This window comes from Brachyhypopomus gauderio, chromosome 10, assembly GCF_052324685.1.
Source record: "Brachyhypopomus gauderio isolate BG-103 chromosome 10, BGAUD_0.2, whole genome shotgun sequence".
Lineage (NCBI taxonomy): Eukaryota > Metazoa > Chordata > Actinopteri > Gymnotiformes > Hypopomidae > Brachyhypopomus > Brachyhypopomus gauderio.
Genome location: NC_135220.1, coordinates 2,908,914 through 2,922,676, shown reverse-complemented (window position 1 = coordinate 2,922,676; position 13,763 = coordinate 2,908,914). Strand labels below are relative to the sequence as shown.

The 13,763-nt window shown below is 45.3% G+C and overlaps 1 protein-coding gene across 2 annotated transcripts; it reads left to right on the top strand.

Annotated features, from left to right (window-relative positions):
- The first annotated feature begins 386 nt into the window (after positions 1-386).
- On the top strand, positions 387-12,781 carry rnf41 (ring finger protein 41). Of its 2 annotated transcripts, XM_077018723.1 has the most exons (8): positions 392-553; positions 3,138-3,219; positions 4,075-4,132; positions 8,068-8,183; positions 8,710-8,981; positions 9,344-9,479; positions 9,679-9,782; positions 10,108-12,781. In XM_077018723.1, exons 4-8 carry the CDS (start codon positions 8,094-8,096, stop codon positions 10,460-10,462), a joined length of 957 nt encoding a protein of 318 aa, XP_076874838.1. In that variant the 5' UTR covers positions 392-553; positions 3,138-3,219; positions 4,075-4,132; positions 8,068-8,093; the 3' UTR covers positions 10,463-12,781. The 2 variants fall into 2 exon arrangements, with proteins under 2 accessions (XP_076874837.1, XP_076874838.1); XM_077018722.1 differs by lacking the exon at positions 4,075-4,132 and having other exon boundaries at positions 387-553.
- Positions 12,782-13,763: the final 982 nt, after the last annotated feature.

The window sequence follows — 13,763 nt, the reverse complement described above, 5'->3', positions numbered from 1 at the left end:
ATAGATAGATAGATAGATAGATAGATAGATAGATAGATAGATAGATAGATAGATAGATAGATAGATAGATAGATAGATAGATAGATAGATAGATGGATGGATGGATGGATGGATGGATGGATGGATGTCACAGGGCGGCCACAGGCGTAAATGCTAGAATGGAAAAATGTAGGCGTGCATTCCTCAGTACGCAGCTTTTTGAACTTCACGAAATTACACTAATAACAGAAAACCTATTATAACATTTTGGCAGATCCGTACAACAAGTATGCAACCACATTCCTAATGTAACTGAATAGTTAAAAAAATGAAGAAAATGGTGATTATTATGGTAGAGTTTTACTGTCCAGGGTTTTAATGATGCTTGTGTCACCCCCCCTTTTCCTGGTAGCGAAGCGGCACACCGAACCACAGGACCGCGAGGGCCGGACTTACAAGTGACATCCGTTTGGCTAAGGAAGAGAAAACGGTGTCGTTTTACAGATGAGCAAACGAAAGTGTAGAAATCGAAATAATCTCGTCGACTCGAGGACGTGTCTGGCTACCGGAACAGGTATCGCGCCCAAACTGCGTCGCAAACACTTGACAGCTAGCTGGTTAACGCGCTGTGAGGTCCATTAATCGTCCGAGTTGGTTGAGTTGGTAAGCTAACGGGCTAACCAGTCAGCTGGCGAAGACGTCTCCGTTAGCCCGCTGGCTAGCTAACTAGCATGTTTGGGTGTAGCATAACACGGTGTGCACGGGCGCCTATGTGGCTAGCATGGCTAGCTAGCTCAAACAGGAATGTGATGACCGCTCTGATTACTCGTATAACTTCCCTTTAGTCAAGAATAAATAAGTATAAGCTAAATAAGTAAAATGAGTAAATAAATAAGTATAAGTTCCTTTAGTTAAGAATTAACTAAGTTATTTAGCTAACGTGCGATAGCACCGCTAGCTAGCTAAGTTAGCCGAATGCTGACGCAGATAGCCGTTAGCTCTGGTTCGCTAACGTTAGCCTAGCTAGCTGGCTAGTGGTTATCTATGGTAATTGGTCCGCTCATAGCTAACCAACGTTAGCTTCCTAACTAGCTTGGTTTAACCAAGCGCGCGTTACGTTATAACGCTGAGGTAACCGCTCGCTTGCTCCGACAGGCGAGCCGGTGTGTGTGGGTTAACCGAGTTCTGTAAATGTAAGCCCAGCTGTTGGCTCACCACAAGCCCGTCAGAATAGTTAGCTAACTGTGCTAGCTGGGATAACTAACAGCTTTAAAATTGGGTATTGGGTTATTTTTGGGTCACAAAGTTAGGTTGGTATGTGGATACATAGCTAATTATTTATTTGTTTAGTTTATTTACGTGTTTAGTTTAGCTTGGACTGTTTTCAGGAATCCGTGGTGCACATTGGGAGGCATAGCCAGCTAATACATTTAGTTATGTAGCTACATGGCTGGTAGGACCGTCTGTTTTTGAATCCTTTAAAAAAATGTACCCGTATAATCGTATTGATCACCAATTTTACTTTGTCCACGTTTTAAAGCTATAAAGCCAAATAAGAATTTGTTCTTGTCCAAAGCTATAATTTCAAATCATGACCAAACAGAGAACTCGGAAGCTAGACCACTGGTGATGTGAGCATTGATGTTTGGAAAGGGGACGGAGTACTTGTGCCTCAGTTACTTCTCTGTCGTTCTGTATATGTAAAACAAACACTGTATTTTGTCATATCACAGTGTTCGAGGTAACAGCAGTTTAAAAGCCTGCTTTCAACAACGCATGTGGTTAATAAAAACACTAAAGTATTGAGTCTGATGTTTACGGTTACAAATGCCCTTTCTGTGGCATGAGGAGGGGTGGACCTGGCAACACTGCCCACCTTTGGGTTGCCAAGTGAAGGTATTTAAAATGCCTCAGGATGCAGGCTGCATATTCTAATCATGCCTTCCTGTCTGTGTTGCTATGCTGAAATTAGGTCACCAGCATCCAAGTGGGGCGCTTCCCCCCATCTGTGATAGGCTGGCAGATATGCAAAAAATGAGGATTCCCCGTTTAACCCTTTCAGCACAGTTATATATCTTATATAGCTTAGCAGGCCTGAACATCTATTGTTCAAATGTGTAAGGGGGAGGGATCTATACTGTATAGAGGTCTATATGGCACTAGTGCACAGAACTTGATACTCCCCACACATCTGATTTTTTGTTTCTGAGGATTAGCGCTAAGTAAGCTGTGAAAATAAGAGGACTGTGTAGATAACTGAGCTGAAGCTGACAACATATATACAGGACAGCTTTAGTTTCGTCTCTGCTGTTGTGGTGTGTGTGTGTGTGTGTGTGTGTGTGTGTATTAGTGGTGTCAATTCCAAGTTCAGAGATTAAAAGTCCTCTGGCAGGCATGGTTAGAATATGCATCTAGCATCCTGAGGCATTTTAAATACACACACACACACACACACACACACACACACACAGAGAGACCTTTAGAATAGCCTGTTTCTCATTTGGCTTTTGGATTTACCTCAAATCCTGTTTACTTTCTCTGTCTATGAAAAGAAATCATGACATCTAAAGCGTCCTCTCTTGTTTCGTTCACAGTTAGTGAGTGTAATAATAATTGCTGTTATAATGTTAATGAGGTAAAGGAAATCAAGGCAGTGTGAAGGTATGATTTTTAACTGGTGAAAATCTGTCGTTCCCATTCAGGATTAGGTTCTACATTTGGGATTAGATTTCACATTTGGGATTAGATTTCACATTTGGGATTAGGTTTCATTGATGTTCTTACCGATGGCTCTCCCCGCCCCCCAGTAACAGTGAATGAAATGTTAATCATGAAACATTCCATTTACCGAACAGTTGGTTTAACCTAAGATTTTGTCACGCCATCCGTTTTGAATGGTGGACTTCACTCCTTCCTAATCCTTTTAGGGGTTTGAGTTTCCTCTTTGTTTAAGGGATGTAGCTTACACGGCTTGATCTTATTATTTGCTCTGAAAATGGAGAATGAACCAACGCTCTGAGTAGTTTATGGAGAAGGTCTTTCATTAGCACTGTGAGGTAGCGCAGAGCACCTGGACGAGCCTCCAGTCGGGCAGATTCAGGGCTTGCTGTTTGGATTGCGATGGAGGATTAATGTTGCCTAATGGTTTTTCATTTCAGGAAGATGCCGTTTTCACACGAGGCCGTGTGACCCATGAGGAAGGCTGATCGACAGAGCGTCTGATGGCAGCACTTGAATGAGGTACGTGTTTCTCTCACTCCGCCTCCTGTCAGCCGTGCGTTGTGAATGTTTCCATGTGCACATTTGACTGTTATCTGTCTACCAATGAAATCCCAGCCCTGCTTCTTGGTGCCTTATGGCATCAGTCCCTTCTGATTGTGTCTTTAAGGGTGCTTTTCTAAATTTTCTAAATTCATTATTTGTAAATTTATAGATTGAATAAGATGAATAATCTCTTGGTGGGTTAGCATGCTGCGTCATTTGGTGAGGTCTTCAGTTTCACATGAAGCCCAGAGCACATGTCCAGGTTCATTCAGACGCCTTCAATATTTCACATAAACAAGCTATTGCTAAAATTGGGTTAGTCCGAAAGGTTAATTATAATCTTATACAGCCATCACGGTGATAACTTTTGTAATAAAAATTCTCACTAATGATTTTAAGTAGAATGATTTATGTACATAAATGATTTACAGGGTGAATTCAGTGTTGACGTGTAGAAATGGCAGTCAGTGGTGGTGGTAGTAGGGTATTGATCTGGACTCAGAACAACTTCAGGGTTTGTTTTTATTCGTCATGCTGTTCTTTTGGGGAATTGTGCTGTTCGTGAAGAAAGAGCGTTTGATCATGTTGGTAATGTAGCAGAGAGCGTGGCATGTGGGCATCTCGGCTCTCTCAGAAGAAGCGCTGGTTTTCAGTAAAGGCTGAGAGGCTGCCGGTTGTGCTCGTCTTGGTGTGTGACGCTTTCTTGCTTCGGGTCATTTCGTGAGCATATCTAACTGCACTCCAGATGAAATGGTAGAAAAAAATAAAATGATTATTGTGGTATATGTCAGTATTTTTGTTAAGTTTCTGAAAAAGCATGTTTTCTAAAAGGTTTGTTCCCACTGGTTGATGCTGGACTGCGATTAATGTTGGAGTTTCTCAAACCGAGGTAATCAACCACTGTTATAATGATAAGTAACCACTAACCTCTGGGAATTGTACCATGAAGCAATCACCCTTTCATCCCCATTGTGAACTTGTATTTGTCCTCTTTCAGATTGTTTTGATGATGTGGCACTGATGTATTTTTCGTCACTCCGTGCCCTGCTGTGCTAGCTGCATGTAGACGTGGCCGCTGTAGAAACATACGGCTTCTGTGCTTCTCTTGGCCTCCAGTTGAAAACAGAGCCAAAGCTTTTATTCTGGCACCTCAGCATATGACATTCTGTATTTTTAACGCCTTTTCAAACGCCATTTTTCAACACATTCATCAGGTTATTAATTAGCCAATACTTCTTGTTGTTTTTGTTTTGTTTTTTTTTCCCTTCAAAATCTAATTTTATCCAATTTACCAGCCTGTTCACTCCAACAGATTGTAATGTGATAATAGCTCCAGCCTAATGCTGTTTCTGAGATCTTGGGATGGGATGTTGCTTAACTGTCGTTGCTATCAAGCATTGTTTATCTAAAAGCTTGTGGCCTCTGCAAGTTCACTTCCCCGACTAGCATGATACTAACATAATCGATTCATTAAGCTAATGGCTTGAGTGGTCTCACTCTCATTATTAAACAGCCAAGCAAAATGGAAATATTTATCTCAGGATGACGAGATGGTGCTCTGCGTATGCACGAATGGCTAAAGACAGATTTTGTCCACACATCAGAGTGAGTGCGGCTGTCAAGTTAGAAGTAGGCGTGTCTCATTTTTGGCAAGCTTGCACACAACACTTCATTTTGTAGGTGGGACCAGGGCGGGAACCATGTAATTTAATAAGCAGCACAGGATTTTTGGTCCTGAATGAAATTCTGGTTACACTGGGGCCTTGATTCCATATTTTGTTCATCTGTTTCGGAAGAAGAGATATGTTTTAGTAATGAACAAAGATCCCTAAAAAGAAAAAGCTTTGAAAGGTCAGAAGGGGAAGGGTTTTATTTAGAGTATACAAGCGTGTCTTTGGTTTCTTTCCTATACTGGGATGCATTATCTTGGCGTAGGCACACCCAGTGACGATGAAAGAGAGGGACAATGTCAAGAATGCAGTTCACACAGACCTGAGCTCCCTGTTGGTCTGCTTAGTGAGAAGTTTGTGCTGGTTTCCAAGAGTCTGTCCTTGGAAGCAGCACATTTATGCCAGCGTGTTTTTGTTTTTTTTGAGGTTGAGGAGCAAGGCCGTTGCTTTGGATTGATGCGCATTCAAATTGGGTTCTTCATAAGCGTCAGAAGAGGCTGAAAAAATTCCACCCTTACCACAAAAATAGGCCGGCCCTGAAATGGGATATCCAGCGTGCCACTTAAGCTTGGAGCTGGCTTCCTGAGTACTACAGCATGCAGAAGAGTGTGCACAGATCACTAGTGTAGGACATCACCCGTAATCTCACTCTCCACAGCGTTCACATGCTCCACTGCCTCAGTCAGCCGTCTGACTCCAGAACGCCGTCTCTTAATAGGAACAGGGAGGAGGTCTTTGTACAGGAACCATTATTGCATTACCGGCCTTTGCTCCCAGCGATTGGAGTGATGGTGTGTTCTTAACAGTGCTCTAAGAGCTCTTCATCAGCTGGGATGGGTGCTTCATCTAAGCCTTTCCAGTAGAGATGTGGCCATTTGTTTGGCTGGCGACTTGAGTTCTCCAGCTTTCGATTTGATTGGCCATAACCGGTGACTGGCCCATCAGCCTCTTAGAACCAGTTTTGTGCCAGTTGCTTTTACACTCCGCACCACACAAGGGTGTCTGCGGCACAAATGCTGCCTTTAAAAACTCGCGTGGTGTTGGTGAGACCGGGGCTGATGTTGTTGTGGATGTGTCCGATACCAGTCGAGTGTTTAGTGTCTTCGGCGTGGGAGTTCTTCACAGTGAGTGAAGGAGCATCTCCGAGAACACTCGGTTCCACTAGTCCCATGCCAGCAGATCCCACATTCCTTCTTCACCAGTGAAAAGACGAAAGACATGACCAGGAAAATCGGGGAATTTGTAGCACTGGATAATCAACTGTTTTCTGTAGTCAAGGAAATGCTTTAGAAATGTAACACATTACCTAAGTCAAAGGTTCCCAACGGCAAGCAGCCATTACTTCTCAGACTGTGCAGTACCAGAATTGTTTAATCTCGTATCACGCTGCGCACACAGCCCGCTACAGGTTTGTTCCAAAGCAGCAATTAGTTTTACAGACATTTGGACATCCGATATGAACTTGATGTCAATGTTGAGTCAGTGCTGAACTGCTCAGTGGGTCGACGAAGATTTGAAGTCCTTGTACACTGCCAAGAAATGCCATGATTCCACCAGTCTGGACAGCAGCGGTGGAACAGATGAGCCCAGCGTGGCGTTGCGAGACAACCCTAGATAGATGACCAAAGCAGTGCATGAGGGTATCTTCGCAGCTTTGTCCTGCAGGGCACACGCATTACATTTGGAGATGAGGGAGCTTCCACTGCTGCTGTGGACCATCTGAACCACTCAGTTTTATCAGCTCACAACATCCAGGCGTAGTGGGTCGCTCTGGGATACTGGGCTGCAACTTCCTGTTCCTCCAAAATGGAAACCACCTACTCTGTGGCACCGTCGCTGATGGAGCAGGTGTGTGCTGGGCGGTGTGCGCGGTGGGGCTGGAGCTGTTGGCCACATTCAGCCCACCTCCCCATGGGGACTGATTTAATAATGAGCTCACCCACCTCGCTGTGTTTGAGGAACTCGCGAAAGAAATTCAGCTCGTCAACGACTGTAGCAGGATACGTCATTCCGGTCTTCACCGCCCTGGAGCAGCTTCTGGGGAGAAGAGTTCATCACGGACCATGGAGCGGGCGGTGTGAAGGCCATGTCGTTAAAGCCAGTTCAGAGAAGGTTCAGCAGCACCAGAAAGGAATTGTCCAATTTGTTTTTTGATCCCAAGTTAATATAGTTGTTAACAAACCTATAATGTAGAATAAATAGTGATAATCATGGGAGGGGGGCAGACTGCCGCACCCACGCCATCTGGACGGCTCAGAGAAGCACCTGCAGCCATGTGGATTACAGCTTTCAGTGTACTATGAAGTCCAGAAGGAGACTTCTCAGCTGTAAGCTACCGCTGGCCAGCCCTTCATGCGTGCGTTACCTGTATGAATTGACCTTCAGCGGATGCGAGAATGCATCAGTCTCCTGGAGGATCAATAAACATCACTTTTCTGCACTAGCCTGTGTGGGACCCACTGTACAGGTGCTGGCCGTGCTTGTGTAGCTTGGCTGCCCTTGTGTTAAGCGAGCGTGTTAAGCCTGTGCTGTCTGCATCATAGAAGGACACTGATCTGCTGTGTGTTTTATCACCTGCTGTGCTTGTTTTCATTTGAAAAAAGTAAAGATGTTGATATTTATTTCATTTGGTGGTTTGTCCTGTAGCTTGTTGCACATTCTTATGTAAGAAGTTTCCATTAAAAGGTAAGTTGACCAAAAATGTTCCTGTATACGTTTGTCATTTATTCTTCTTGAAATGGAACATTGGAATGGATCTAAATCAACATCCACCAGTCATGTCTGTTAAAAATAAAGAAATAAATATTGAAATCGGAAGAAAATAGCCTCATCTGAGTTTGATTGCATAGTAGAGATGGAACAATTGCATATCATTTTGTTCTGTACACACAGGCACATTTGGTTATTCATGAGATGAGGTACATTTGAACCAAAAGCGCACGTCTCAGCTGTGGTTATCTAACTGCGTCTCATTTCCCCGCATCACCATACACGCTCTTACACCTGCAGACGGGCCACGATTGTGCAAGTGCACCATTTGTTGGACGGTTTATTTATATACTTTGGGGGGGGGGGCAGATGGCCTCTTTTATTGCTGCTTTGACTCCACGTTGACCGTCTCCCCCCTGGCCTCTCTGGCCGCGTGTCGCTGCAGGTGTCACCAGGAGCCGGTAATGTGCCATGGGCTACGACGTCACCAGGTTCCAGGGGGAAGTGGATGAGGATCTGCTTTGTCCCATCTGCAGTGGAGTTCTGGAGGAGCCCGTGCAGGTAGGAACCGCCCACCTGTCCGCCGCTCACCTTCTGCAAGACGCCCGGCCACCCAGCCGCTCACACCGAGGTCGTGGGTTCAGTTACCATGGGAACACGTCAACTAAATATGTAAGGCTGCCGTAATTTGCAAAGACGAGACGAGGAGCAAAGCTTCAACCTGCTTTCACTTTCTTTGTTTTGAAGAAGCTGATGATGGGTCTCTGGATGTGATGTCTGTTAGTGTTTATTAGGTGATTTTGCTGCAGGATATTAAGGTGTGTGTGGTCTGTGTACAAGTCTGAAAATGAAAGTAGAGATAGTTTGGATATCTGACTGAAACGATGCATAAAAAGTCTTCACAAGATGAGGGCGTTTCTTGTTTTCTTCTTGATGAAGGGTGTAGCAGTCAAGAACTGCATGCAGTTCGAGTTACACCCTAATCAATTTTCTCTCTGTCCTTCTCCATCTCTCTCTCTCTCTCTCTCTCTCTCTCTCTCTCTCTCTCTCTCCCTCTCCCCCCCCCCCCTCACCCTTCCTTCCCAAGGCCCCGCATTGCGAACATGCCTTCTGCAACGCGTGCATCACGCAGTGGTTTGCGCAGCAGCAGATTTGTCCGGTGGACCGCACCGTGGTGACCCTGGCCCACCTCCGGCCCGTCCCACGCATCATGCGCAACATGCTGTCCAAGCTGCAGATCTCGTGCGACAACGCCGGCTTCGGCTGCACGGCCACGCTGCGCCTGGACCAGCTGCACTCGCACCTCAAGGACTGCGAGCACAACCCCAAACGGCCCGTGACCTGCGAGGACGGCTGTGGGTGAGGAGACAACACGGCCGCGCCCCAACATGGCTCGACACGCTGGGGCCGACACGCTTGGGCTCGACACGCTTGGGCCTAAGCAGGCAATTTGATAAGGGGGATGCTAGCTTGATTCATATTTTAGAACATACTTTTATAAGAAATTGAACGATTATTTTAAGACATCGGTTGTAATAAACACTAGTGGTAGGCTATCTGTGTCCCGGCTGTGTCTGTGAGTGTGTGTGTGTGTGTGTGTGTGTGTCTGTCTGTGAGTGTGTGTGTGGGTGTGTGTGTGTGGGTCTGTGTGTGTGTGTGCGCGGCACGCTGGAGGGAGAGACGTCTGCAGCTTCGTTCACTTTGCCCGTCTCCTCCTCCAGGCTGGAGATGCCCAAGGACGAGCTGCCCAATCATAACTGCATCAAGCACTTGCGCAGCGTGGTGCAGCTGCAGCAGACCAAGATCGCCGACCTGGAGAAGACGGCGGCCGAGCACAAGCACCAGCTGGCAGAGCAGGTGAGGGACGGGCGTCGGCCTCCTGCACTGGAGACCCCACGTCCACCGTGGGTTGGTGATTTTACATGTCCGCTCTATCGCAACAAGCACCAACCTCTTCACACACTACAGACACTTTCCTGTAAGAGAATCGCCTGATACAGGTTTTAAAAACACTAACAGTTGTCTTTTTCGTGGTTTGTTTTTCGTGTGTGCGCAGAAGCGTGACATCCAGCTCCTTAAAGCCTATATGAGGGCCATCCGCAGCGCCAACCCAAACCTACAGAACCTGGAGGAGAGCATAGAGTATAACGAGATCCTGGAGTAAGTGCTGCCTGCCTGCTGTCCTTCTCAGCCCTGGAACGCCCGTGGGGGATGCCATATGTCTCCTGCTTCTAGCCTCTGTTTGCTAAAATGTAACCGTTACATACACGTCACTCTAAATAAGAAAAGACCACAAGGAACCCTTTCACTTGCAAAGTATCCCTGAGAGTGAGAAAGGCACCTTATTAACAAGAGTTATTTAAAAAATCAAATCGTCTAATAATGTCTTGGTTCTGTTTCCTTAAGTGGAGTTTCACAGTCAAATTGCCCATGTGTTTTGTTTTGTTTTCATTCCCATTTTCATTTTGTTTTCGTGTCGTTTCAGGTGGGTGAACTCTCTACAGCCGGCCCGCGTCACCCGCTGGGGCGGTATGATCTCCACGCCCGATGCTGTCCTCCAGGCGGTCATCAAGCGCTCGCTGATCGACAGCGGCTGCCCGCTGTCCATCGTCAACGACCTGATCGAGAACGCGCACGAGCGCAACTGGCCGCAGGGACTGGCCACGCTGGAGACGCGGCAGATGAACCGCCGCTACTACGAGAACTACGTGGCCAAGCGCATCCCGGGGAAGCAGGCCGTGGTGGTGATGGCCTGTGAGAACCAGCACATGGGCGAGGACATGATCCTGGAGCCAGGCCTGGTGATGATCTTTGCCCATGGTGTTGAGGAGATCTTATAGTCCGACCCATTTGAGGGGAGATGCGTTGCCAATTTGGGGGAGGAGTGGAAGACTTGGGATGGGATGTTTTCGTGACTCGATGTCCCCCCTGTGAAGAGAACGGAGAGAGGGAAACAAACACCTTATTCATCTGCTCAGATCCAGCATTGGGACAGACTTGGCAGTCCTTACCTCATATTTAAGGGAGTTCTACCAACAGCGGAAGGAAGTACATTGTATGAAGGAACATTACTGACCGTGTGGGATGAAGACAACCTGTGGCCGTCCTGCTCTTGTTGCCTTAAAAGGGCATTTTTACAAACAAACAAAAAAAAAAAAACACTAGACCCTGGAGAAGAACCACCAACCCGATGCATAATGATCACACTACACCAGGGTCCATCGCTGATACTGACAAACTGAACTAAAGTACTGTCTGGTTACCCATTTTGCCATTTAAAGACTGATGAGAATTGTATTCTCACGTGATCTGTCTGTATTGTAAATGGTCTAAATATGTTCTAAAAATGTTCTTTGTAAATATGGAAGATAAAGAAATATAAACATATATGCTATCTATTCTGGATATGATAGAATAGGCAACATTTCTTGCTGTCCCATCTCTGTTGAGTAGTACACTTTCACCTTCTCTAAATCAATCGCCTTCCGCATCCTCCACAAACCCGTGTAGGAGCGCTGCACCAACACAGGCTGCTGAATAACTGCCTCATGGCTGTGTGCTTTGGGGGGGGGGGGGGAGTGGTCGCGCTCCCTCTCTGGTGTGTTGGGCGTTACTCCGCAGCTCTGGTTCCCTTCCAGCAGCTCTTCACGGAGGATCTGGTGCTTTCATGCAGCGCTGACCGTCCGGGCAGGATGATGTGATCCATCCTCCGCCTGTCTGCAGCAGAACCCGTGCCAGAGTAGGTCTTGTGTTTTGCCTGTGGTGAAATGCAGAGCCTTCGTGGTGGTGCTGGAGGTGGGGAAGACGTGGCGGCTGCTCTGTGACTCTTCCTTCAGCCGTCTCTCGTCTTGAGTTGTCTTCTAGGCTCACGTGGAGATGATGGGGTCCCTGAGCAAGAGGTTCTAGATGGATCAGGCCGATGTCCTGCTGTGGTGTGCTGAAGGTCACTGAAATCTTGTAGGCCCCTGACCTCTCATTCTTACTGAAAAGTGTTTTGATGGAGATCATTTTGAAAATATCTGAAATCTAGAGGATACAGCAAAGGGTGGAGAATGAGTGCAGATGTCGGACGAAAACAAGGCGATCCACACCAAACCAGTCTGATGATTTGATGATCTATGAATGAATCTCTGCAGGATGTCCAACCTGTGTGTAGGGTCATGTATCTGACATTCTTCACCTCAGTACCACTTGAAGTGTTTCTTTTGTTTTATTTGTTGCAGGCAGTTGTTTTTTTATTTTGTGCAATTGATTCCACTGTTCAGGAGTAGTGATGCGTTCGAGAATTTGCCCGTTTTTGTTTGCTTGATCTTTTTGTTGTACATAGTTGCTTTTAAAGAGAGTCTGATGTGACTAGTACTGCCAGTGTCTTTCTCAAGCAACCAAAGTGTTATTGTGATTTGTTATGACCATTGTGCTTTTCCTTTTCTGCAAAAAAAAAAAACTAAACAAATGCATCATAGAGCCGTAACGTTTCATGTCCAAATATTGTGTGTAGTTCCCTTTGTTCGTGTATAGCCTTGAAATGCCCTGCGCTTCAGTTACTACTCACAGATCAACACCTAAACGGGCAGAGAATATTACTGTGTAGCAATACCCAGCGTGACCAGTGGGTAATATAGGGAGAAACAACACTGCATCATTGCAGACTTTGCCTTATGAACTGTGTACCTCACACAACACAACACACATTTACTTTTTGTTTGTTTTTCTTAAATTGTTCAATTTCCCTGGTCATCTTACCATTAATCCTAAAGCTTACATAGGTACCTATAATACAAACCTAAAGTATACCGTTTTGGTACATACACTCTGAGTGACGTAACGAAGCATAATGCATAAAAACCCAGAAATGAACACAGGCCTTGTTGCCCACTGTGCTTTTCTTGTTTGTTTTTCTTTCCTTTTTTCCCCCCTCCCTCTCTTCCTCCCGAAGAAGACGCAGGACTTGCAGAACCACATTAGACCTGCGGGTTTATCTCGTGACGTGCTTGTCCTGTCCTGTTGGAGGTGAACTAATGAAGATTCAGAGACTTCTTGCCATGTCTTCTGTGGATGTGACCTTTTCTTTCCTCCCTTGCTCATTGTCTTTGTTCTGGCTCTTGTGCTGTGGGATATTGACAATATTAATAAACAGAAATGTTTATTTCACAACATGACTCCAGTCTTTTGCGTTTTTTTTTTTAATATGCATTACACTTTCAAAGTATTTTCTAAAGCCCCATGGTGGAGATGGTGGCGTGCATCGTAGACGTCTGCGTGGCTTTGCTGTTTGACCTGATTTGGCCTCTTGGTGTTGGGAAGTTCTTCCCCCGTTTTGCCACAACAGGGCACCAAAGTGCCGCTCTGGACCTTCCCTAACCGTATGCTTTTCGATGACTTCCTGACATATGTATTTTACCTCACTGCACATACAATAAAGTATTATTGACGGTGTTTCATGATCTTAAACGCGAAACCAACGTCATGTGTGCACGTCGGTGTTTTCTGACGTATTTGTGTTGCAGTCCGTTGCGTCTAATGTAATAATGTAATCATTTTTGGCTCGCACAAACGAGCATAATCCCTTCTTGTTGGGTATTTGCGTTGGTAGGCCTGTACTCAAATGGTTCGAGCCATTTTAATCATTCCTTCTGTGGTGTCACGGCGGATTTCCAGTGTTTGGTGACCATTCTGTCTAACCACAGTTCTAACTGTAATCTGCAAACATCGATAGATTTCTAGAGACACTGATATGAGGAATAAACAGTATACGGTCAGAAATTGATTCACGAGTTTTCTTTTCCTCGGGATCTACAACATAAATTGTGATTAGTTGTATATAATAGTGAATATATAAATTCTTATGCAGAAGGTATTTCAGGCTACGCGTTGTTTGATAAAGGTCTATCGACTTATCATATAGGCGGTGTTTTTTTGTTGTTGTGTTAAATAGGCATAATATATGCCATAACCCATATAACCTAGTTTGTACTGCTTTTTATATTTAAGGGACGTCCAGAAAGTTTAATTTATTCACAGATAAGACTTTTAACGGATGGTTCGAGTGTCTAGTCACAGAATAGTAATTCTTGAGAATCTGAGAAACTCAGAAATGTGAAAATGAGATTTTCTTTGGAGAGATATGATATGATGATGCTA

Excerpts from the sequence above, each read along its gene's own strand:
- rnf41 (XM_077018722.1), top strand. The coding sequence starts at position 8,094 with ATGGGCTACGACGTCACCAGGTTCCAGGGGGAAGTGGATGAGGATCTG. Across the intron at positions 8,982-9,343 it reads ACCTGCGAGGACGGCTGTGG|GCTGGAGATGCCCAAGGACG; the intron begins GTGAGGAGACAA and ends CTCCTCCTCCAG. Across the intron at positions 9,480-9,678 it reads AGCACCAGCTGGCAGAGCAG|AAGCGTGACATCCAGCTCCT; the intron begins GTGAGGGACGGG and ends GTGTGTGCGCAG.